This window comes from Oryzias latipes, chromosome 8, assembly GCF_053564925.1.
Source record: "Oryzias latipes strain Hd-rR chromosome 8, Olatipes_Hd-rR_3.1".
Lineage (NCBI taxonomy): Eukaryota > Metazoa > Chordata > Actinopteri > Beloniformes > Adrianichthyidae > Oryzias > Oryzias latipes.
In genome coordinates, this window is record NC_136244.1 from 8,636,495 (window position 1) to 8,661,562 (window position 25,068).

General features: G+C 40.2%; 1 protein-coding gene across 1 annotated transcript in view; it reads left to right on the forward strand.

Moving 5' to 3' along the window:
• Nucleotides 1-25,068, forward strand: part of LOC105354613 (protein shisa-8) — a 131,074-nt gene that overhangs the window by 23,124 nt on the left and 82,882 nt on the right. The window contains exon 3 of the mRNA XM_023957714.2: nt 20,717-20,832. Within this exon, the coding sequence (XP_023813482.1) occupies nt 20,717-20,832 (116 nt within the window). The remainder of the gene's footprint in view (nt 1-20,716; nt 20,833-25,068) is intronic.

A 25,068-nucleotide genomic window follows, 5' to 3' on the forward strand; every position in this document is an offset into this window, starting at 1 on the left:
AGGAAATGGAAACCCTTCAGTTTTACTGCAAGTGTCCTTGCAATGGCTCACATGGATCACCGTCACTTCAGGAGAGTGGTCTTGGTTTATCTTCATTTGAGAAACAAATGCAAACATTGTCAGGTTTGTCGCTGTGTTTACCAGACAACTGAAATTGTCACTACCAAATCCAATTTGACCAAATTGGTCAAACTTCAACCTGGTTTAAGTGGCCTGCCAACATGCTTCACGTTTTGTGTGTCGTAACAACTTGCGTAGCTATGCATAGACGCAAGTTGGAAGTAGCCACTTGAACTTGTGTTGAACGTAGCTTGACATGGAGATTGCTGAGAGTTTACTCTCAATGGAGCTCAGAAAAGTAAGGTTTAAAAAGCAAAAAGATTAAAATCTAAGATATAGGCTTTTTATTTTTTTATTTTAAGAAAGCTTTTTGGCTGTAGGGTTGCTAGTTTGATTTCCACAGATTGATTGATACAATGTTGGACAGGGACCTGCCCTTGCCAAAGATGTGGTCTTACCAGAAAAATGTGAACAATACAATTTCAATTAAGGCAAGGTAGAAAGACCAACTTTGATGGAAATTGTGTTTAAAGTGTTCTTTTGGCCTTTTTCTGATGATGGAGGGCATATACGAAGAAAATTAAAATTGCATTTCTGACTTTTTCTTTTATTTAAATTGTTGTGAATTTGGAGCAGACAAAAAATGTCTATTTATTAAAGACCTTTTTTTAGTTGGTTGAACTGGCTCCAAACTGAACGGCTGGACAGCTCCAATATTGTTGCCATTTTTGTTGACCTGGTAAGTTAGACTGGGGTTGTGTGGGGCTGTAAGCTAGCAGGAGATGTCTAAACAGAAGGCTCTCAGTTTTGGTTGGTAGTGGTGGTGGTGGTGGTGGGGGGGTTGCTCTGCGCTAACGGTCCTGCCCACAAATTGGGGGTGAATTTCTTATGAACTACAGCCACTCTACAGAAAATATGTCCCAGAAAACAACACAGGTTTTTCAAAATTGGCATAATCATGATAAAAAGAGCACATGGAACGTTGATCAGCATTTTTTAGTAGATCACTGTGTACCATTATGACGACTTACCACTCAACTCCTTCCTATCGATCTCTGCCATACTATGAAGGATGTCCACCCCACCTGTTTAGCTCATGTTAATTTCTTCAACCATTAAGTGAATTTATTGCCCTGCTTTGCTCTGAAAGCTACAGAAGCTTAATGACCACCAATCAATGGTCTGTCTTCCTGCAAATACACTGCAGCATGTTCACTGAAGAAATTGTTGAGGCAAAGCACATTTAAGGAGCTACTTCCTTGTTTTACGTAAAATGTGCTTTTATTTTTAAATTGTACCAATGTAACTAACCTTTCAGAGGAAAGGATGTATTTTTGTACTTAGTTTGCAAGCAAGTCAGCCTTCAGTGATTTGCAAAATATTAAGATACTTTAAGTTCTAATAATTCCCAATATTGCGTTTTGAAAAATGAATCAATGAACCGTCCCAAAGAAAGACAGGGTTTTAGGGTAAATATAAAGACTTGCAGCGATAATCAGCAGCCTATTATGGTGCACCAAGAAGATGCAATAAAAGAAACCAAAAAAAACTAAAGGCAAATAGAAAAAGAGAAGGGGTGGTCAAAAAGAAGGTGCACATGTGTGTTTGTGTGTTGAGGGTTTTAGTAGGCGCTACAAGTGTGTGCGCTTATATGTGTGCGACTGTGTAAGTGAATCAGAGGGCAGTTTGTCATGTTGCTGCTCCACAGCCCTGATCCAAGCTGACAGGTGAAGCTAAGCGCAGCTAAACAGCACACATAACAGAGAGGATGAGAGTGATGTTGGGGGAGTGCAGGGGAGGGGAGTGCCAGGAGGGGAGGCAAACCGATAAAAAAAAGAATAATACTAAAGAAGAAAGGATAGGAAAGAGTCTGAGAGATGAGAAGCAAGAAATAGAGAAGAGGAGACAGTCATAGTTGGAGAACCATTACGAGAATAGGGAAAACAAGGCATGATAGAAGGAGAGAGACAAGGTGAATTTGAGCAAAGAAAAGAGCCTGGGAAGCAGGAAGTGAGATTAACTGGTGAAAGAGATTGGTTAATTGGCCTTTTATCAAAAGAAAGAAAAGAACATGTTCATTTTTCTCACCATTGCTTCATTAATCTTTGGCTTCCTCGTCTGTCTCCTTCATGAGTCTCTCGTTTCATCTGACCTGAAAGACTCCATTTAAAGTGAAATTATTTTTACCCATTTTTATAAGAAAAGGGGATCTAATTAATGTACAAAACGCCGTTACATATAATGTTTGAATTTCACGAGAAGTTCCATTAAAGACCCACTCTGATAAAAACTGTGCTTTTGCTGTTTTTCACATGTTCTAGTGGCATTTTTCTCATAATGAAGAACATGGAAAACTCAAACTAAGTTTAAAATTGCATTTTTGAGTATTTCTCAATTCAAACCATTGTAATTCTGGAGGAGACAAAAAATGCAGTTTGTGAAAAAACATATTTGTTATATAGAAAATACATTGGTGGGCGACATCTCCCTGCTCTGCTCTATTCTGATGCATCGACTTGCAGACAAGTAGATCCATGTAGAACTTTGTTTTCCTCGTCTGAGCTGTCATCTGGCTCAAAACTGTACGGCTGGATAGCTTCAATATTGATGGCCATTGTTGTTGCACCACTAATGTTATGGTTGGGGGGGTGAAGATCCGTGACCTGGGGGGCGAGACTGTAAAACAAAGTGATTATAAGAAATGAGCGCAGGCTTACTCCACCCCAATCGTTCCTCCCACAACTCAGAGATGAATTTCTAATAAACTACTACCACTCTGCAGAAAATCTTCTAAAAACGACACCGCTTTTTTAATTTTGGCTAAAAACGGCATAATCCTAAATCAAAGACCACTGGGAATGCTTTTAGAATAGATCAAAAAATGATCAGAGTGGGTCTTTAAATCTGAAGAAACCTGTCTAATGTGTGTTTTTCATTTTTCGTGCATACACCAGAAAAGTATTCAATTTATTGTAAGAAAAATAAAAAGGAAAAAGGATTCTCCTACACTTTATCTATTTTGGTTTTCATAGTAAAAATTCTGACACAACTATATTTATTGGTTTTGATCATGTTTTGTTTTTAAATGGTGTCCGGCTGTAAGCCACTACAGGTTTATGTTGATGATCATCCACAGCATACTTTGTTTCTGTCTATTACCCTCATTGTATTTGAGAGTCTGGTTTTCAGTTCTTCATTGTCAGATCCTTTGGTGCTTTGTCACCAGTTTTTTTTTTTGCTCTCTTGGGTTTGTCACGTCACTTTGGGTCCTACACCACTGGTTCCTGACAACATGACATTCATTCAAAAAAAATTTGATAGGATTGAACATTGGTGTGTTTTATGCTCTACTCTTGCTCTGTTTTGAATTGTCCTACAATCACACCAGTTTCAGGTTTGTCATGATTCACTGCTGTCTTGATTTCAGTTAATTACTCTCAGCCAGGAAAGCATAAAAAGTTTTGGTCCTTTATTTTCAAAATCCTTTGCAGATTTTGTACACAGGACAATATCTTCAAAGATTTTTTTTTTAAAAAGGAGAAATCCTGTGTGCAGGTAAATGAGCAAGAGACCTGTACTAGATGTTCATGATCCGGTGACAGCACATTACCTACCTGCATAAATGTGTCGGTAACATTACAGAGCCCAAGAACACTTAAAACCACTAAGAATAAACTCTGTGGCGCTATCACCACATGCTGCCTGCCTTAAGGCCCGTACACACCGGGACGAATATTCGCCAGGCGTTATTCGCCAGCGTTTTTCGCCAAGTCTTTTGTGTTCACACCCAGGCGATTTTCGCTGACGATGAGCCGAGCGAACATGCAATTTCATTCCCTGACATTAGATGGCGCTTAATGTAAACAGAAATACTCCTGTACACAAGGTGGCGCTGCGCAACTTTACGCTTCTTAAAGTCGCTTTTCGCTCAGAAGAAGAGAGTAAGTATTTACGCGCTTGTCAGAATAATACAAAGGAAACATGAATATTTCAAGCACCAGTAGCTCCAACTGGTGCTTGGTTCGGGGATATTTTAGAATGTCCGTCATTATTTCTTCGCGGCAGTGTAGACGCTACTTGGCGTCTATCTTCTTCGCTGGTATGTGTGCTCAGCAAGGAAGTTTTGTGTTTGAGCGACCCCAAGTTGTGTTTTACTGTAACTCCAGAAGCTCCAGACACGTGTGCAAAAGCACCATTCTCATTGGTCGAATAGATTTCGACGCGAGGCGTCGAAAAAAAAAATGAACCCGAGGCGTTTTTTTTTTTTTTGACGCTTTGACGCGTGGCGTTTTTTCGCGTCGGTGTGCACACTCTCATTGGTGCCCTTTGATTAGTCACGAGACGTTAAACGTCGGCGAAAATCGCCGGCGAAACTCGTCCCGGTGTGAACGGGCATTTACTCCTGTAAAACAGTGGCCATATTATTATATAATCCAGACTAGGTATTGCCCTGTTTAACACAACTTCAGACAATCTTGTCGGTAATCATTTATTCTCTGGGACAAAGGAAAGTGCTGACAGTGTTTTATTCATTAGTCATCATCTTTAAAAGAATGGGGCTGCATACATTAAGAGCATTTGGTATGAGCAGCTAGACATTTTCAAGTTTACCCATATAAAAGTAGAAAGTTTAAAAATATGATCTTTGTCTGCCATGAATTCAATTTCTGAGTTTTTAATTTTTGTCTTTTAGATTTCAGAAATTTAAAAAAAGGATTAGACTTTATCAGATTTTGTGGATTTAGACAACATTTAATCCAAGCTGTCATTAACAGACCACCTTTTATTAAATCTGTTCTCTCAAATCAGACTAAAAATTTTTGAAAAAGCAGTAAAGGTCCCCAAAATGAGCCCTGGGCTTCTGCCATTGTTTACTTCCGCTCATTTATGAAGACTCAACCATTGAGCTATTCTGGAATTCAACTCGCGCTGCCATATTTTTGAACTGCTTCATAGATTCTTTAAAATGATAAGCCTAAATTTTATGTTGATTACATTTTTTAAGGGACTTAATCCATTAGCCCATTTTGTCTCATGCCGGGCTTTCAAACGTGCAATTCAAATGACCACTTCCAATGAAAAGTCTATTTAAATGTGCAGTAGTACATTTTGGGTTTCCGCATTAAAAACTCAAGTGTTCCTGCATTGCTACACAAGTTTTGCAGGTTTTTGCAGGTTTTACAGGCTACGCAACCACTTGCAGGATATTCGTACAAAACGATTAGCCATTGAACGCACGCAGAAAGTTACACCAGTTGACCTTTTGCCATTCATGGACTAAGATTTGGTAAAGAATAGTGTTCTTTTCAAAACACAGAAGTGCCAACCGTTTGAAAATCTTTTAATAATCTGAATTCTATGACATCCAGTTTTTCATGTATCAGAATAGAGCTGTAAAAGGAAATGGCTTGGAGCAAGATTCACGAGATTTGCACCACTTTGACATTTTGCACCAAGCCTCTAATTTTTCATGTTAATTTTCATACTGTATATAATTTACAATCTTAGCCTCTAATAGTAAAACTCAAAAAATGTAGCTAAAGCACAACAGGAAAAACATTTTTGTCATTAGTTTTAGAGGGCAAGTGGTATCTGAACCAACAGTGTCATTACTATACACATATGTAGGTATGCATCTAAGAGTGTGTCTAATATCATGACAAATGAAGAACAAAAATTGGCACTGACAGTGGTTTCTCCATTAGTATATTGTGCTGCATAGCCAGAATGTCCTTGCTCCCTCTGCTTTGTGTGTGTGTGTTTATATAAAAGCCTCCTGATAAACTACATGTTGCACAAAGCTGTGAGTGTGTATGTGTGCCACTAAACTGAACAGCAGAGTGAAACAATGCTCTGCATGTGGAGTTATGAGGGTGACTAATGGCTACCACTCTTGCAAAGCCTTTTGTTGACTTGCTGTCTGCTGTGTTGCAGCACGCTGAACTGCGACACATTCACATCTGTCTTTTGGCTTTAAGAGCAGGAGCTCCGCTGCTACAATTAGCAGTCAAGGTTCCTTCAGTCTTTATGGATATTATGGAGAAATATAGTGCACGCTCAGGGAAAACAGTTTAAGATTTTCATTTTCATCTGCTGCTTTGCTTTAAAGGAAGAAAAGCACTTTTTTTCCATAGGGTAATTTAACCTGGCAGCAGTGGATGCAATTTATTTTTAATGTATAAAATTTTTTCTTTATGATTCAGGCTACTTCCATTAGCACAGATTTCCAAGAGGACTTGGCTGACATTAACATCCATACCCGAAATTCCTCCACCGGAAATCTCTCATATCACTCAAGTTCTGTTTTATTACAACTGTTGCCTTTTAGAATTACTTTAATGGCATTAGTTATTTTAATACTTGCACAGGTAAGACCAAAACAATATATATACATATTAAATATGGTTATGGAAATGGTTTTTGGAATTTATAGGTAGAAGATCACACATTTGGGCATCTATAACTGTTATTGTCTGTCAGTAGCTAAAGTATAAAACATCACAAAAAAAGTAAAATAAATGATAATGAAATCAAGCATCTGACAACTGCACTGGAAAACTAAACTGTTCAATGTGTGCACAGTTTAGTTTTGATTTTTGACCTAAAAAATAAGTTCAATTAAGAAATGCTTTATCAGTTTGACCTCAGCCAAGCAAACTGGGAGAAACCAGAATGAACGATCCTGGCAACAGCCAAGATGTGCTGTTGGGATTAATGTCAACAGTTCCAAACATTTTTGAGTTGAATTTGTAGTTTTTCTCCATGAATTACGGCGGCTGTGGTACAAAGGTAAGGCAGTCAGTTTCCGATTGGAGAATTGCAGATTAGGCTCCTGATTTGCTTGGCCATGAAGCTAAGTGTCCTTGAGAAAACACTGAACTCTACATTGCTCTTGGTGGTTACATGGTTGCGCAATGTATGGCAGCAGTGTGTGAATGTGTGTTTGCATGGGTGAATGGAACTGTGACTGTAAAGCACTTGAGCCCGAAAGTAGAAAACAGTAGAAAATATACATATATATATACACATATAACATTTTTGTCAATAAGTTGTGATGCCTGGTTTTTGTGCTACTGGAATAAAAAAAAAATGCAAAACAACCTTTTTATTTATGTTTCCTTTTTTTAAAACTGATATGTGATGAGGCTAACAACTCTTTTACCAACCAAAATAAAAAATGATTACTTAGACACAACAAAAAGACTTTGACATTTATGGTATGCACCATTTAGTTGTTTTGTACATGTGTTAAGCAATATCTATGGCCATTTAAGTGAATTGGAGTCCAAAATTTTCCAGAGAGTTTACCATGTGTCTAAAACCAAGTAGTGTTTTTCTATCTGACAACAGTGCTATTTCAGGGGTTTTCTGTTACTTTTTCATCTTCAACTCATGTGGCACTCATGCAAAGTCAATGCATGCATTCATCCATCCATCCATGAGATCCTGTGTTTATCCCACCTTAATGTTCAGAGCATGAAGCACCCTGGGCAAACTCGCCAATCCAGCACCATGTGTCAGGGCTTGAGGTTGCAATCCAAGGTCACTTGCTCCACAGTGCACTCACCGCTACGCAACATCTGCTAGAGCGTGCCATTGTGGTCATGCTGGAGAGTAATGGGATGCTATCCAGATGGTATATGTTGGGATACTATATGCTGCATTCCAGATCATGACACATGGGAACATTTCTGTAAAAAAGTCACAAAAGACAAAAAACTAAAATCACACAAATGTATATGTGTATGTGGGCCTTTGGGTATTAAGAAACTTTTACAACAAGAAACGCAGTACATTCAAGCTACTCTATTGACAATATTCAAGACAAAACTCCACAATGGGAAAGCTAGTGCATCTGTTTTCAGTTCTGTAAAAGATCTATGTGTCACATAGTGGAAGAACAGATCAATATTTTTCCTTTCGGTGTGGTCACGGTTGATGCTGAGATTGCAGAATGCTGAGTACCTGTGCATCGTCAGTAACGTCACCATCTTCACAGGACTGTAAATATTCTGCTGACAAATGCGTGCAAGCATATGTGTCTGTGTGTGTAGGTGTATTCATGCGTGGGATATTTGTGCGTCACGGTATTGGATGTTTCAGAACAAATCCCTTGAGGAGTGTGAATTTGTTCCCCATGCATATGTGTGTGTGTATCGTTGTTTCTAAAATAACGACGGCCCAAAATAATGAGAGCAAGGAGTGACTCAGACGGTGACATATGGTATTTTCTGTGACATCATCTCTAGTGAAATTACAGCCTCGCCACTGAGATCCTGCCAGCAACTGGTTCATGCGGTTTCCAGTATGTTGGCTGTGACTTTTTATCTTTTTTTCTGCCTCTTTCTTCACGTTATCTAAGTGAATGCACAGTGAAAGTCTGGAAATTAATCTATCAGTCTTCTATCTGTTTGTCAGACAGGAAACTGACATAGTTACCATAAAGTTGACGTAGGTAAGCATTTTATTTTGAAAATTTCCATTGGTATTAAACAAATAGATCCACCCAGATGTGTGTTGCTGCCAGCACCTTGTTTAGATCGTCAATGTTTAATTTATAGTGAGTCACTCCTTCTGAAAAACGGCACACCATGTTAATTTTGGTTGATCTTAAATCTGGGGTGGTAGCCATTGTTTAAGGCCCCTTAAAGCAAAAAATATATTTTTTGGCCAAAATCTGCAGAAAAAAGAGATAGTACATGTGGGGTAACCAAGGGGTCACACTTTGTCTTATCTTTTGAGACCGCTTCTAATAAATGAAACTAAATGGAGCCAGATCAGTTCTTGAAGGACTGTCTTAAGTACATTACTGTACTATATAACACTTCAACTTCATGACTAGTAGTAGTACTTGCGGCTATGTAGCTCGGTTGATAAGGTGAGAGGCTACCATGCAGGAATCCAGAGTTTGATTCCTAGAGGGGAATGAGCAGACCATATTAATGGCGAGCAATTAACATCACTCAGTGAGGGTCCTTAGGCAAGACCCTTAACACTACTGCCTCCCGAGCGCAGTTCAGCTGCAGCTCACCGCTCCCCCAGGGGATGGGTCAAATGTGGAGAATAATTTCCACATTGTGGGATCAATAAAGTATCAATTATTATTATTAATTAAATAACTATAAACTAACACTAACTGTGTTTTTTCCATCTTTGTTTTGATCTAATGTCAATAAAAAATGCAACCTTATTGTTTTGTCTTCTGTGTCAAATGAAAATATTTTCAAAGGTGGGGGACAGTCTTTTGATTGAAAGGTGGGAGATATCAAATGCTCAAAATCAGAACTGACTTAGTGCTTGTGTTCCAATACTTTTTAGTTTTGCTTGTCCTGCCTGTTTACCCACATTTGAAAAGATTGTGATTTTGGTGACCATAGAGCTTAAAAAATATGGCTTTAAATACAAACCACTGGGTGATGTCACCAAATGAACCAACCAGTGGTGGTAACCTGACAGTCCAATGCCATCCATCTTCTGTTTGTTTGTGGGCCTTTCTGTCTGAAGTTTAGTCTTCAACAAGTGAAATCCTGCTCAACTGGGTAAAGATCAGGTGACTGACTTGGCCAGTCAAGAATATTCCACTTCTTTGCTTTAATTAACTTCTGAGTTTCTTTGGTTGTATGTCTTGGGTCGTTGTCCATCTGTATTATGAAACGCCACCCTATCAGCTTGGCTGCATTCACCTGGATCTGTGCATACAGTATGTCTCTGAACACCTCCGAATTCATTCGGCTGCTTCTGTCCTGTGTCACGTCATCAATAAACACTAGTGTCCCAGTGCCATTAGCAGCCATGCACGCCCAGACCATCACACTGCCTCCACAGTGTTTTACTGATGATGTAGTGTGCTTTGGATCATGAGCTTCTCCACGCCTTCTCCATACTTTTCTCTTGCCATCATTCTGGTAGAGGTTGATTTTGGTTTCATCTGTCCAAAGAATGTCTTTCCAGAACTGTGCTGGCTATTTTTAGATGTTTTTTAGCAAAGTCCAATCTAGCCTTCCTATTCTTGAGGTTTATGAGTGGTTGCATCTTGCAGTGTACCCTCTCTATTTACCTTCACGCAGTCTTCTTTTTATGGTAGACTTGGATATTGATACGCCTACCTCCTGGAGAGTGTTGTTCACTTGGTTGGCTGTTGTGAACAGGTTCCTCTTCACCATGGAAATGATTCTGCGATCATCTACCACTGTTGTCTTCCGTGGACGTCCAGGTCTTTTTGTGTTGCTGAGTTCACCAGTGCTTTCTTTCTTTCTCAGTATGTACAACACTGTTGATTTTGTCACTCCTAATACTGTAGCAATTTCTCGCATGTTTTTTTTCTGTTTTCTCAGCTTAATGATGGCTCCTTTCACCTGCATTGAGAGCTCCTTTGACCGCATGTTGTCTGTCCACAGCAAAATCTTCAAAATGCAAGCACGAGTCCTCTAATCAGCTCCAGGCCTTTATCTGCTTCACTCATAATGACATAACAAGGGAATTGCCCACACCTGCCCATGAAATAGCATGGAAATTATTTGTCAAATTACTTACCAGCCCATGAAATGAAGGGATTGTGTTTAAAAAATGCTTACGTTTTTCACATTTTTATGCAATTTTTTTGTTCAACCCATGGAATAAAAACTGAAAGTCTGCACTTCAATGGCATCTCAGTTGTGTTATTTAAAATTTACTGTGGTAATGTACAGACACTAAATTCGAAAAAATGTGTCTCTGTCCAAATGTTTATGGTCCTGACTGTATAAGGTGTTCCGGATTTTAAGGAGCACTGTCGTATTGTAGAGAAAAAAAAGGCTTTTAGTTTTACAGTGCGGAAAATATTCTATATGTACTCTTTTTTTTAAGTAAAACTGAAATTTTATCATCTAGCATTAACCTATAGACATTTAAAATCTGCAATCAAAAGGGAAATTCCTAATTATTCCTAATTTACACATATTCATACTCTGTGTTTTGGAACGAAAATGCTCCAAATGCCAGGTTATGCACATGTGCACAAAAGCCAGCATGAGTGGTCGAGAAACTATGCCTGAGCACAAACAGGCCCTGGCATGGCAAATACTCCGCCGTGCCAAGGGACATTATTTGGCAGCTGTCAATTCTAATAGGAGAATAGCAGGTTGGGAGACAGTTCCAGGCTCTGCGGCAAGCCTGCATGGGTGCACTATCTGGCAGTTAGAGCATATCAGTGTGTCTGCAGTGGGGGTGTGGACATGCACACACAAGAGCAAAGGCAAGGATGTTTCTGAGTCATGGCGCCTGCGGTATTAGACCCCTTCAGGGATGCTAGGTGGCACCACTCGTGTGCCGTCATGGCATCCTGTTAGCTTTCTCTTTGTGAGGAACGTGGGCCTTTGCCTGTGTGCTTGATGACTCCCCAGCTTACCTTTGGTGGCAGCGGCTGAATAAAGTGTGGGAAATTACTGATCAAAAGAGACGTCAATGGTTTATTTTATATTTTAATAACAGCTCAAGACAAAGGAGAGGACAGAGAGATGGAACTACAAACTTGAACAGTACCCACGCACAGTACCCTCCTTACACTGAGTATCTGAATTTTTCCTATACTTCAAAGGCTTCATTTGGTATTCCAGTTCGAAAGCGCCTTTTCAAAGGCAGCACATTTGGAACAACTCCGAACTTCAACCTCATTTGCATAACAATCAGCTTTTTAAAAAGTGCTCTCTGTATCCAACATAGCAATACTGTTTCCCCTAATCATATTGCAAGTATTTCTCTAAGCACAGAAACAAAACGCACATTATGAAATGAAGCAATTTGGTCAAACAACCCATAATGAAGGAATTGTGAACAGTTTGACTGTGCGTACACTGATGGAAAGATCAAAGACTTGAATTGAAGATGTGACCAACAACTTACTTAGCCCTCCTATTATTTTTGGGGTCAATTTGACCCCAATTCAATGTTTGTCATACAAAAAAATAATAATTGACTTTTTTGTTCTTCACATTTCTTGACTTTTCCTAATTAGATGGGGACAACTGATTAAACATACAATAACCAAGATGATGTTTTTTCCAATGTGCTAAACACATATTGCATACATTGGTGTTCCTTTGGGGTAAATTTGACCCCAGGGGTTAATTTGAATAAACATAATTCAATTAAGTGTTACAAATTGAAGTGATTCATTTAAATTGGATCAACATATTAAATTGAGTTGGATAGACACAAAAAATAAAGTTGAATAACCTTAATTCAATTACGTGTTACCAATTGAAGTGATTCATTTAAGTTGGATCAACGTTTTTCTTTTTAGAGTGCAGTGTTTACATTCCTTTTCAGCCCTCAATGTGAATAAACCTATTCTGTTGCGGAGAAAAGGGGCTTCGCGCCGGTATTAAATACTTCATTTGCAAATCGGTGAAAAGACGCTTTAAATGCCTCCTATGGTTGCCGTATGGAGTGGGCCCCCCCTCTTTCGGTTTTATTTGCACCTTAGACATGTAGGGTCCTTGGTAGGGGGGGTGCTTGGACATCACTGCCAGCAAGCAGCAGATGTCCTCCTGGCACCCTACCCGCCAATTTTAACCGCACCTTAGACATTTAGGGCCCCTTGGTGGGGAGGGTGAGGGGACATCACTGTGAGTAATCAGGAGATGTCCCCTTAGTGCCCTACTCGCCAATTTTAACTGCACCCCCCTTAGTACACACACCCCTCCCCCTTCAATATATACATTCCAACATAAACACACACACATACACACACACACCCTTTCAAACACACATACACGCACACACATTTTGCAAGGAAGGTGGGACCTGGGTCCATCTGTCCCCTACCCCTTCCCTGGTGGGGGGTGCGGGCCCCTTGGCGATGGCGGCCGTGTCCCTTGGGTGCTGGCTCCCTGGGCCCGGCGGTGCTCTCTCCGCATGGTGGGGGGGTTCATATTACACCTGAGCCGGGGGTGTTCGTGTCCCTGGGGGGTGGGTCCTGGTCCTTGCCCCTGAGCGCTGGGCCACGCCAAACTTCCAACATGGCCGAGCCTGGTCGGGCCATATTTATAACACCCCTTGTGGGCCCTCTTTTTTCCCTGGGGTTCCCCCCTCCTGGGCGGGGGCGGCGGGCCCCTGCCTTGCTCCTCCCTGGACCAACCGTGGGCCGGGCGGATGGCTGCCTGGAGTGCGGAGCGGGTCTCCCTTGGGGGGTCCTGGCTCGTACCTGGGGTAGGGGCGGGGGGATGCCCGGAACTCCTGGGTGGTGGTGGGGTGCTCGTCTGGGGCTGTGGGCGTCCTTCTCCGGTGGGGCCCTGCGTTGGGCGCTCCCGGCGCGGCGGGGGGGCTGCTCTCCTGGTTGGGCTGGGGCAGCGCTCTCTTTCCCTCCGTGCCACCCTGCTCTCTGGCTCTGGGGGCCTTGCGGCGGTCCTGCTGGCCCTGGCCTGGGTGGCGGGCTTGGTCGCCCGGACGGCGGTTGTTCCCTGCCGGGGGGGGGGGGATGCTGCGTTGAGGGGGATTTCGGCTGCCGCTGCTGCTGCGGTGGGGGTCTTGGGGTGGGGATGGCTGGGCACTCTCCCTCCTTCTTGTCACGTTCCACCATCCATTTTAGAAGAACATAAACACTCACCTGAGCACAGGTGTTAGCTCACCTTTGCACTAACAGTTTGCATGATTGAATGACTGAAATATTTCACACTAGTTGGTTTTAAGGCATAAGTATGCGTGTGAACACTATCTGTTTTGTGTACATGTCGACAGGTGGACATTTTTGCAGCTAGCAGGTGTGTTTATAACATTTGAGTGTGTGTGTAGATAGGCCCCGCCCTTTTTGAACTACATTTGAACCTTACCATAATGATTAACAACCAGTAAACTTGTTGCTTTATGCTGCTTCATGGTCTTAACCCCCTTCCCCTCCTATTATCACCCTCCTACCCCCCCTCTCTCTAACGTCCCTCTCTCTTCTTCCTCTCTTTCCTTTTCCGTCCGGTCCAACACCAAAGATTTTCAAACATGATTGAAATTAATAAAGTTTGGCCTCAATTACAAAAGGGGTTTATTCAGACATACCTTTGGTTTGTCTGAAGATTAATAACCCCTCTTGTTAAAGTAAAATATGTCCAACACAAGAGGCCCTCAGCTCTCATCTGTCTGCCTAGCTGTTGGACAGGACAAGTTAAAAAAAAATAAAATAAAAAAAAGAAAAGACGCTTTAAAGTAGCTGCGCTTCCATCGACTATGAAATTGCGCAAATTGCATTTGCGATAAGAGATTTGCCTAATGGAAACAACAATTTTGAAAAAACTCACATTATCAAAAAAAGGTTTTTGCGCTTGGAGGAGGGAGGTTTTTGAGGTGCTTCTAAATGGACGTATTTTGCAAAACTGCAATGGAAACAGTTTTTTTTTTAAGAAATTAGTCAAACAGCAATGGCAATGTGCTTCTTGGTAGGAGTAGCTGCCTTGAGCACTGCACAGGAGCATGCAATGGGCTAGAGCGTGTCATCACACTGCTCATCAGCAGTTGAGCGTGTCATGGAGAATTATTGGATCCAGGGGTCCTCTGTAAAACCACCAACCATGATTTCCCAAAATCACTTCATCCGTAGCTGCTCCCACATTAAAGCAGGTTCATACCTTAGAGCAATTTGTCATCGCACCAGTCGCAACTACAATTGTGCGGTCTAGTTCATACTAAAGTTGCTTGAATGGGCTTGGCACTGTCCGCAAGAACTACGATGAACCTTTGAGTGGTGTTTTACTTTTCAAGCGATGCGATTGTCTCCAGGGTTTATTTTTAACATCAATGACCTCCTGCATCTGCGAATGTGATAAGGCAGAGGAGGGTGATGTGTTTGTCTACTAAGCAGAAACACGCAATACAGAGGGAAAAAAAAGAGGCAAATTGCATTACTTAGTCTAGTGCAATTTGGGTTATAAGATCTTTCCAGTCTTGCTTTATTTTTTATCTTGTCCAATACTCTCTGTCTATGTGTGAAGTTGGGTATTTCCTATAACTTCTTCAGTTACGTTTTTATCATCTTTAGTGTTAAAAAGACATTTTTATGGACGGAGTTGTTCTGTATTTACATTCTCTAGTCGCTCAAAATAAATTCAGGTTAAATGACGTGGCTGCAGTTCAGGTGTAAAATTCCTTTCGCGGGTGACGACCCCAGTAGGTGTCCACTTCTGCAGCAACGGGGGGCGATGATGAGCGATGATGAGCGCTAATGGTGTGGCAGAAATTTGAATTTATCCGTTGTAAATCAAAGTATTGTTCACATCCATTGCCATGTTTTTGAGTAGCTTCTCCCATGAGTTGGTTTGTATTTATTCACACTTATGATTTAATGCAAACAGTGTAATTGTGAATTTGTGTTTTTTCAACATTTCTAGAACATTGAGTTTTGCACGTATGTGTAATGGAAACTCAGCTAGTGCTGCTTAGCGGTGCATAGCCGCATTTCACTGCCGATCACCTGATTCACGTTAATCGCTTAAGGAGTTACACTCAGAGCGAAGCAGGCTTTGACATAGACCTCTCTGGTATTAACGTTTTAATGCTAAAAATTGGAGAGAGAAAAAACATAACTTTGAGAGTCACCAGTGAAATTAGTGTTTATGGACAAAAAAAAAAGAATATTTTTCGACAGGCCATGTTGTCAGCAACCAAGTCCTCTAGCATTTATACACTTGTAAGGGTAGTTGTGACTAAGGAAGATATGGTTAACTTTTTCAGGGTTCCCACCTGAATGCTTTTCTCTGCTGCCTAACCCACAGATGGCTATTCCTTACAAGTGTGACTCACTTTGAAAGTAAATAAACAAACTTTTGTCTGTTGACAAAAAGTTCAAGCCAAAAAAAAAAGATTAATCTAAACAAAAATGTCGAACATTTTGTACCAATTTGACTACTCAGCACCTGTTCTTTCAACCAGGTGAAGCCCATTCATTTGTTGTTCGCATGATGAGCCTTGCTGCAAAAGGCATTGCAATTTTTCTTTGCAAATCTGCTTCCAGCTCAGCCCCTCAGCTTCTGATGACAGAACATGGAAAATGCATAAAAAAACAGAGTGAAGACTTTGTACCTGTTTTTCACTCTTTAAGCACAAATAAACTCAATATGATTCCTGTCAGATTGTCACAGTTTGTGAAACACTTCACAATTTACCCTTAAAGGACATCAGTTGAGTCTTCTGAAGCTAACTCCTTTTTCTTGTAAACGTCTGAATGCTCACTAATTGCGTTTGATTTCTCAACGGTAAATGGCTGACTCCATTTAAATCAATTACCACACTGTTTGAATAAACTCCTTCACTGAAAAACACATTAGCGTTCATTTGGTAGGCTCAAATAGATTTTAAATTTGTCACTTTTATCAGCTGAACGACAGCTCAGTTTGCTCGGTCTGCTATAATTTCAAGGTGGTGGTCCGTGTCTTTTCCAGCTGTGTTTATTGCCTCAAATTCACAGAAAACATAGGTAATTGCTGCTTTTATAAGGATATTACATCTAAAATTTGCTGCACACTACTACAAACCTTCTAGGTTTATTCATTTATTAATACAGTCGCAATATATCAGCATTTCTGAGTTTTGCCTGAGTAACCGTTGTGCTAACCTAGGCACAAAGGTTACTCGGAGTTGGGTCATCTAGACCCACTAGACAGTGCTCTGAACCTTTTTTCTTCAATGATTTGTGATCTTCACTGGTGTCCATGGATTACATGAACTCTTTCCACCTTTATCCACCTTTGTCATGGTAGGAAAAACACATCAATGCAAGGGTGGGGTCATCTAAAATACCACAAGGGTTAAATGAGCGTCACTGGCCCTCAGAATGCAAACAATGAATTATTTCATTAGATTTTTTTGTTTTGTTTAGTGTTTTCCATCTTTTCAGCTGGTTCAAGTTTGTGACCATCGTGGCTTCTCCTAGTTGCATGTGCTTTGTTTCTTCAACCTCTTAGTACCTGGTGTCCAAATGCTTGGATATGACATTTTCGCCTTAATTTAACACAGTAGTTAATTCTGCTTAACTGGGGTCCTGTGTCTACACGTGTACAGAGTTAGCTCAATTATTAGGTTGGGTCTTAATTGTTACATTTACAGCCCATTTTAGATCAAACTTATTTCTTTCCCTTTTGTCTTTATCATAGTTTTTCTAGTTAAGAATCTAAGTTTTGATTGCAGTTGCTTTGATATATTTCCCCGTATCCACAAAATTTGCCTTTGATCTTCTTGTTCTTGGGTTCTCCTCAAAGCACATTTGATGGTGGAACTCTCTGATCACCTTTAACTAAGCCAGAGATTTGAATGTGGGGACTGTAAAATCTGCTTTTTCTCTCGGGTTTCTTGGCCCCTCTGCAGACTCCTTCCTCCCAGAGTTTAATGCACATTAGGTTTGTATCAGTCACTTTCAGAGTTGTGGTGTCAGAATCTACACCTTTTTAGAGTTTTGTGATTTTGGTGCAGTTATCTTGTTTTTGCTCTTGTGGTTCCTCTGTCTCATAATCCCATCTGGTTTAAATTTCCTAAAATCGTAGAATCACCATTTTGTTTCTTCTGATTATGGTTAAGCCTTAAGTTTTTTCAGCTTTAGTTTTCTAAAGTTTGGAGTTATGTCTCCATTTTTTAAACATTTTGATCCTCCCAAACAAATAAAAGTTATATGTATTATCCTGTGGAGTGTTTGAATTTGTTTCTATTTCCATTCAGCACTCATATTACATCATTCATATGCAATATGAGTGTTATGAAAAAAGATTCAACAAACACATATTCTCTTAAAAATGACTGTTTGGTGCACCCATGTGGCTCTGCAGTTCAAATAGCCTTCACACCTGTGGTGCTTGAGGGGGTGCATGTCAACACAGTTTGCTTCCTTATCATAAAGGAGCCAGATTCCTCTTAGCATATAGACAGATGCTATTCTTGTCTTGAGTTAGCACACTATTTGACATTCTTTTTCAGTTATTACTCTGAGATAATTTGCATGATTTTCTTTTGCAGGGTGAGACACCCGGCTGTGCTTCACCTCACGCAACTCAGTAATGAGTGAAGTCAGACATGTCAGAGAATGAGTGAAAAACTGTTTAAAATTTTAAAAAGCTTTTTTTTAAGTTAATTATAAATTTAAAGATGTTTTTTGGCCTTCATTGTAATAGTAAACATTGATTTTTTTAGGGTCAGAAAGAAAGTTACTGAGTTTTCTAAAAGTGAAAAAAAAAGGACAAGGTGGATGAGATCATTGTTTAAGAGGAAGAGATTGCAAGAGAAAAAAAGCAAAGAAATTTACGCTACAAACAAGCAGAGATTAGAGCCTCATAGAAGTTACATTGAAAACAGATGAGGGAAACGTTAACAGGACATCGGATGTGGGAAAATTCAAAGATTAAAAAGAAGCTGAAGATGTTTTCGGGCAGATGGAGGAAGACGAGGACAGCAAGTGTGGAATAACACAGAGGATAAAAGGCAGAACAGGTGGGAGAAGAGAGTGGCTGTGGCTGGATTTATTACCATTAGGAATGTAAGAGGAGGGGAAGAGTGGCAGACAAATGAAATAATGGACTGGAAGTGGATAAATATTAATGAGATCAAAAGAAGGAAATGGAAACCAAAATGAAAATTCAAGGAGCAAATGAGACGCTCCATGGAGCTTTTTCCTCCTTTTTTTTTTTCGATGCACACATATCCAGAGGGTATTTTGTGGATTCCACAGGTTTTAGCTTGGTTTAGATATTTTCCCCAGTTATAGTGTCAGCAGGCGGGATTGGGTTTGGGGGTAAATCAGTCTTTTTTGCAAGGCTTTGATTTCAGATAAATGTTTTCCTCATCCAGATCAACAGGTGAATTGGAGCGATGTTATAGGGGGAAGAGAGAGTCAGAAAGCAAAGTCCCAATTTACTGGTCAATCATTCTAATACTCCCCTCTGGTCATGAGCTCTGGGTCATGACTGAAAGAACCAGGTCCAGAGTTCAAGCGTCCAAAATGAGCTTCTGCAGGGTGGCTGGGCGCTCCCTGGAGCTTGGTTCACAAGGCCCTCGGCAATACATGTTCAAGCAGCCGCTTACAATAAAAAGTAAATGTGTTTCAGCGTTTCCACATTTCCACGTTTCCATGTTCAAAACTCTCGCATTGAGATGTAGCTATGCAAGTTTTTATGACTATTTTTGGGCTCTATGGACAAAACTCATGGCCATCAAATGCCCATTGCTAGCTAAACCAGGTCAAACTTTGACCACTCAGGGACTCCTATTTGGTAGTAATGCAATGAAACTCAACAAACTTAGAGCATAGCTGGTTTATCTGATGAACCCCAGGGACAACAACAAAATGGATGGATACATAGAGGTCATGAAAAAATGAACAAGACATTTGTTCTTTCTCCTAAATCCTGCAGACCTTTATTTTTAGAGTTGTGCTGTTGGTCAACAGTTTGAAGTGTGTTTAATGATTATAGTATTGTTACAGTACAGAGAATTAATATTCACTTATTTCCTCACTTGTTTGTTGGTATGAGCGGACTGCCTACTAAATGTTTCATAACCCCGCTGACAGTTGTTAAAAAACATAGTAAACTATGGAGGACAATTCGAGCAGTAAGCTGACACAAGTACAGGAATATGCTGCAAGATGAACAAAAACAGCTAAATAAACTTTCAACAATAAATAAATGTCAAATTAAGTAAAAAGAAAGTTAGTCCTTATCCATTGGATTTAATTTGTCTTGTGTCTGGCAAATAAATACTTCTTGGTCTTAAAGTCCTACTCTGATCATCTTCTGATAAATAATAAAAGCGTTCCCAGTGGTGTTTTAATTATGATTATGCCGTTTTCAGCCAAAATAATATTAATAAAAAAACTATCATTTTCTTCGGCATAGTTTCTTCAGAGCAGCAGGAGTTTATTAGAAATTGACCTATGAGTTGTTGGCTGGGCTGTCGGCAGGGAGTAAGCCCAACCCCATTTTCCATCATCAATCTGTTCACACGCTCTCCCACTAGCTTACAGCCCCTAACATCCCCAACCTAACAAAAATTGTGAGCGATGTTGGAGCCAGAAGCCACCTCTGATTTTCATTGGATTGGGTCTTTAAACCCATCACTTCCATGAAAGCAAAACAACATTAAAGTTAGTAAACACTACAATTTCCAATACTACAAATACATTTTTTACTGTTTTCTTTTTGTTTCCTGTTTCATTTTGTTTTCTTGACAAACAGCTGCACCAATGTTTTCTGTTAAAGACAAAAACTTAGTACTGTAAATGAATTGCATTGAAGCGTGTGATGTCATCTTTAATGGATTCTTACTTTATTGGCTATTTAATTATACATTTAAAGATAAACTGATGCTTTCAGCAATTATAGTGCATAAACAACCAGGATTATTGCAGCACCATAAAACAAATATGCAAAAACTAGAGCCTATCTTCTGTCTTAAATTATAAAGAAACTGCTTTATCTCATCTCCAAATTCAGGTGCTATTGAATTTAAATGCAAATGAGCAGATTCAATAAAAACTTGTTGCATTCAAAATCATGAGAGAATGAAAGATGGGCCATGTTCTTCTCAGTTTATTTGCCCAGGTTGGCCTCCAATTTTTTTCTAAAACAGACACAGAGATGCTCAGATGTAGTCAGATGAGCATCAGTTGCTATTTGAAAGCCTTAAATCTTTTTTTTTTTCTTACATGCAGAACTCTGACGGAGCTGCTGAAGCAGCCGGGGGAGGCAGGTGTTGTAGATGGAGCTGGAGTTCATCATCCTATTGGAACCAATGGCATCACTGGCAGGACTCTACGCTCCAACAATGGTAAGTCCTCTGTGTGCGTTTGTCTGTCTGAAGAGCGGCCTTATGTCGCTGGGGCTGAGAGATGGGAGTTGGGTCATCTAGACCTACTAAACAGTGCGCTGAATCTTTTTTCTTCAATGATCTTCCCTGGTGTCCATGGATTACATGAAATCTTTCCACCTTTAGCCACCTTTGTCATGGGAGGAATAACACGTCAAAGTAAGGGTGGGGTCATCTAAGATAGCACAAGGGTTATAAGTCAATTTCTATTTGAAAATTCACTTTTTTACAACATGATTCACAAAGACCTCTTTCCTCTACTTTAACTCAAAGAAGTGCCAGATTTCATTTGGTGTTTAAATACTTCTCAATAAATCTGTTTGATTCATCATTTCCATGTTTAGATGATCCGCTTGGACGATAAGCTGCATTCACCCCGAACCTGATTCGCGTGACAAATATTGGTTCAAAGCTTGACGCTCCGGCCGCGTGTAGGAGGAGTTACCAGCTAATGTTTTTTAGCCTGATCACTACATGGAGCGGTGGGTCTGTTTATCTTATTAACAATGCATGGAAGACATAGGGGATGATGAGAGATCAGGTTTACTAATTTTTGTAGAGCTCTACAAAACATCGGTAATCACCTTTTCATGTCTGGGTTCATGAGATCATTCAGGCATTTTCCCTGTACCAGTAGCTTCACTCCCACTGTTGTGTCTGAAAGACGGCCGCTTCCATGGTCTTTCCATCTCTCTGTGACCAAGTTTGCAGGCTTACTGTCCCGCATTAACTCGAGAGGGAAAAAAATAAATGCCAGAATAAAATTTATTTTTTCATTATTGTCTCGATGAAATTAAGAAAAATATCATTAAAGTTCAGGAGGCCCAAGCAGGCTGCTTCCCTATCCCGCAGTAGCTCTCTGTGTGGCCGCCAGCTTGCCTCCCAGGAGACAGCACAGTGATTGCGATCGCTCCAGCCCCATGGGCCCTGTAACACACTGTCTAGGGTGTACCCGCCTTCGCCCAACAATAGCCAGGACGGGTTCCAGAAACCCCGCTGTCCTTAAAAAAATTACACTGAGTTAAGAAAATGAATGGAATTTCAGGAGGATAACTATTGGATCGATCCACCATATTGGATGTGATTTCTACCGGCTGTCACTAACATCATCATGTGCCCAAAGTTGAGTCCCTGATTGGTTGACACATCAAAGACAACAAAAAACAGACTTTTTTAGCTTTTGCACGCCGCCCAAATCGAATTGTGCCGCTCGAATTGCACTGGTGCCAGATCTCCACGATGACCCTGTCACTAAAATTGCGCAGCTGGACCTGAGATTTTTTGGGGGGGGCTGCCTAGGAGAGGGGGAGGGTCCACTATCAGTATGGGTTCTCAGAGGCGAGTTGTGGTTTCCACTGAGGCAATCGGTGGTTGCCCTGGCAGGTCGACTGCCTTGGTCCTGTCGAGGCCTGACCAGGGGCGGCACTTGGGGGCGGGGCTTGAGCTTGCTCCGGGGGTGGGGAGTGCTTTCTTGGCTCCTCTCTCTTTGTGTGGGCTGGGGGATGTGGGGCCTGTGGGGTCGGCGCTCCGGAAGGTGGGGCCCCTGGGCTGAGGAGACCTGGGCCCAATGTTGGGAGGGGGGCTGGGGGATGGTGGTTTCATCATCGGGGGACGGTCTACCAGTGGCCCTCTTTGTAAAAGGTATGGACTCCCTTGGTGTAAGCTCTTCACTACTGTAAAGTGTTGCATATCAGCGCAAATCTGCTCTTCTCCACTTCAGAATTCACTGGAATTAAGTTAATTGTGCAAATAGTTGAAGAGTTACAGTAGTTGAAAGAATGTAAACACTGGAGTAAAGCTCTGTTGTAGAAGGGTAAACATCACCTCAGAATAAGGCAATTTTTTTACTTACTTTGTTTTTTCTCTCCATCTTCTAAGACAGCAGCTCTTATTGCCATCAGTCTGGAATCTGATATTAAAGTTTTAAATTAGGAAATACTGTCAGAGGTTAAATGATGAATCATGCATTAAGCTTCATAGATAGCAGCGACTGAATGAATTTGAGAATTGTTTTTCTTCAAATATTATCTCAACATAAAGAGAAAAGTTGTCAATCTGATGTTTCGTTCACGCAATAAGCAACACAGACTGTGATGTTTATGATTCTAAACCTGTAGTGGTTTGATGCTCATGTAGGAAAGCCAGTTTTCTTCTGGCAGGTCAACAAACAAAATGCTTTTCAGGTCAGAACTTCAGTTTCAGCTGTTTTTAAGCACACAAACACCCCCCACACAGAAAATCAGCTTTAAAAGTTTAAAAACACACATAAACACACTAGCATGTGTCATCCATGGGAGAGCAGGAGCCGGGACAGACAGGTCATATTTAATTAAGACACAATTAGCTGGTGCAGCTCCAGACTCACAGAGGGAGATCTCTGTGACCCATCTGTCTTTCTCTAGATGCTTAGAGCACACCCACACCCACGCACACATCGACTAATCATGGAGACCAAAAATACTGAACTGTAAAAGTTTTACCAATCCAAAAATATAAATTCTTCAACTTTTCTGTTTTTCACAGCTTCTCCTAATTATGAGCCTTCTGCTTTCTTTGGAGCTTTTCTTTTGTGTTCTGTTCTTTCTGGATTTTCTTCTTGCTTTGTCTTGTTATCGTTCTTTTATCTTTATTGTTAGCACGCTGCAGACACAGAAAAGCTTGCAGACAAAGCACAATGAGCTGAAAGTGTGCTGTAAATAAAGATGGCTCTGTTGCCTCACTGCCACTTCATTTTGACTTGTGGGCTGAGGGTTTGTCATGGCGTTTTTCTTTGGGTGCTTTGTGCTTTCTCTCACAGTCAAGAGAACTCCCTTTTTAGGCTTTTATTTGATTCTAAACCAATTGCTGTGGCAACAAACACATACTTGCAATTATTTTTTGCTTTTATTGTTGTTGTTATAGCATACATATTGATGTTTTCTCACTTCAGGACATGTATCACTACAGATTTTGCTCTGCAAACAGATGGGCAGCTCTCAAACAAAGCTGATTTCCTTTTGATTTATCTCTTAGTGAAATGTCATGCGAGTGTCCAAAAGGTCAAAAAGACATCATCTTCAGAAAGACATTGTGTTTAGTTCAACCTTTTAACTTTCAGTTCTTGTATTTCCTGCCTTCATCATTTTTTTGTCAGGATCAATACAGTTTTTATTTCTGTAAGTATCAAGATGGAAGAATCAGCTGCCGGAGTGGAGGGAGACATAGAGAGACTTATGGAAGAGATGTGGATCCGGAAACGTGGATGCAGAGAGTGTTCAGAGCCACAGCAGCAGGATGAAGTCATGGCGGTCTTGCTGTGTCATCCGTCACATATAATCACCTCTTAATTAAACACATTAAATCCTCCAGGCAACTAAGAAGGTGAGAGAAAGGGAAAACAAAATCTGAATATTTGATGGACAGCTTAACACAATAGGATTCTAACTATCTTTATTCCTAGAGTATTTTTCAGAATGAGGTGAAAAAAAGAGGAATATCGTAACAGAACTAGTGGCTCCTTTTTATGCATCTTAACTCATGTGTATGAATATTGACTTAATTATTTTTAGAGTGAAAAAAGCCTTATTTATAATTTTCAGGACAGCTGTAATAATAATCTGCTGTTCATGGGTGTGGCTTTAACCTTACATTATCAACTTTTATTATTGGTTTAGGATATAGAACTACATAACATGTATTTAGTCATTGCAATAACCTTAATAAATATATTATTTCAAATGTGCTTTACTCTATTTTACTTTGCTTGGATCCAATTTAATGAAATCTAATGACAATGTGTTATTTTTAGGGTGGATATCATTAAGATTTTATCGATACTCCTCCTCTTTTCGATGCTGCTTACCAATCGGTTATTCTTATCAATACTTTTCTGCATGAAAACAAGGAGGAAGAAGACAAATAGCAAACTATGTACATGAAAACGTTTTATTTTAGAACAATTGAAAACAAACTATATCAATTTTAACATCATTTGCCACACTAAAATAATAAATAAAATAATGAATCAGTATTTACTTATGTGTCTTGGTAATGAAACATACACTGTAAGGTAACGACCTTAATAAACAGTGCAATTAAGAAACCCAAAAATACAGAGTACAGTAAACCCTTGTTTTTCGCGGGGGTTACGTTCCAAAAAGAACTCGTGATAGGCGGAGTAGAAACCTTTTTTTTTTGTTCGCAATTATTATACAATTA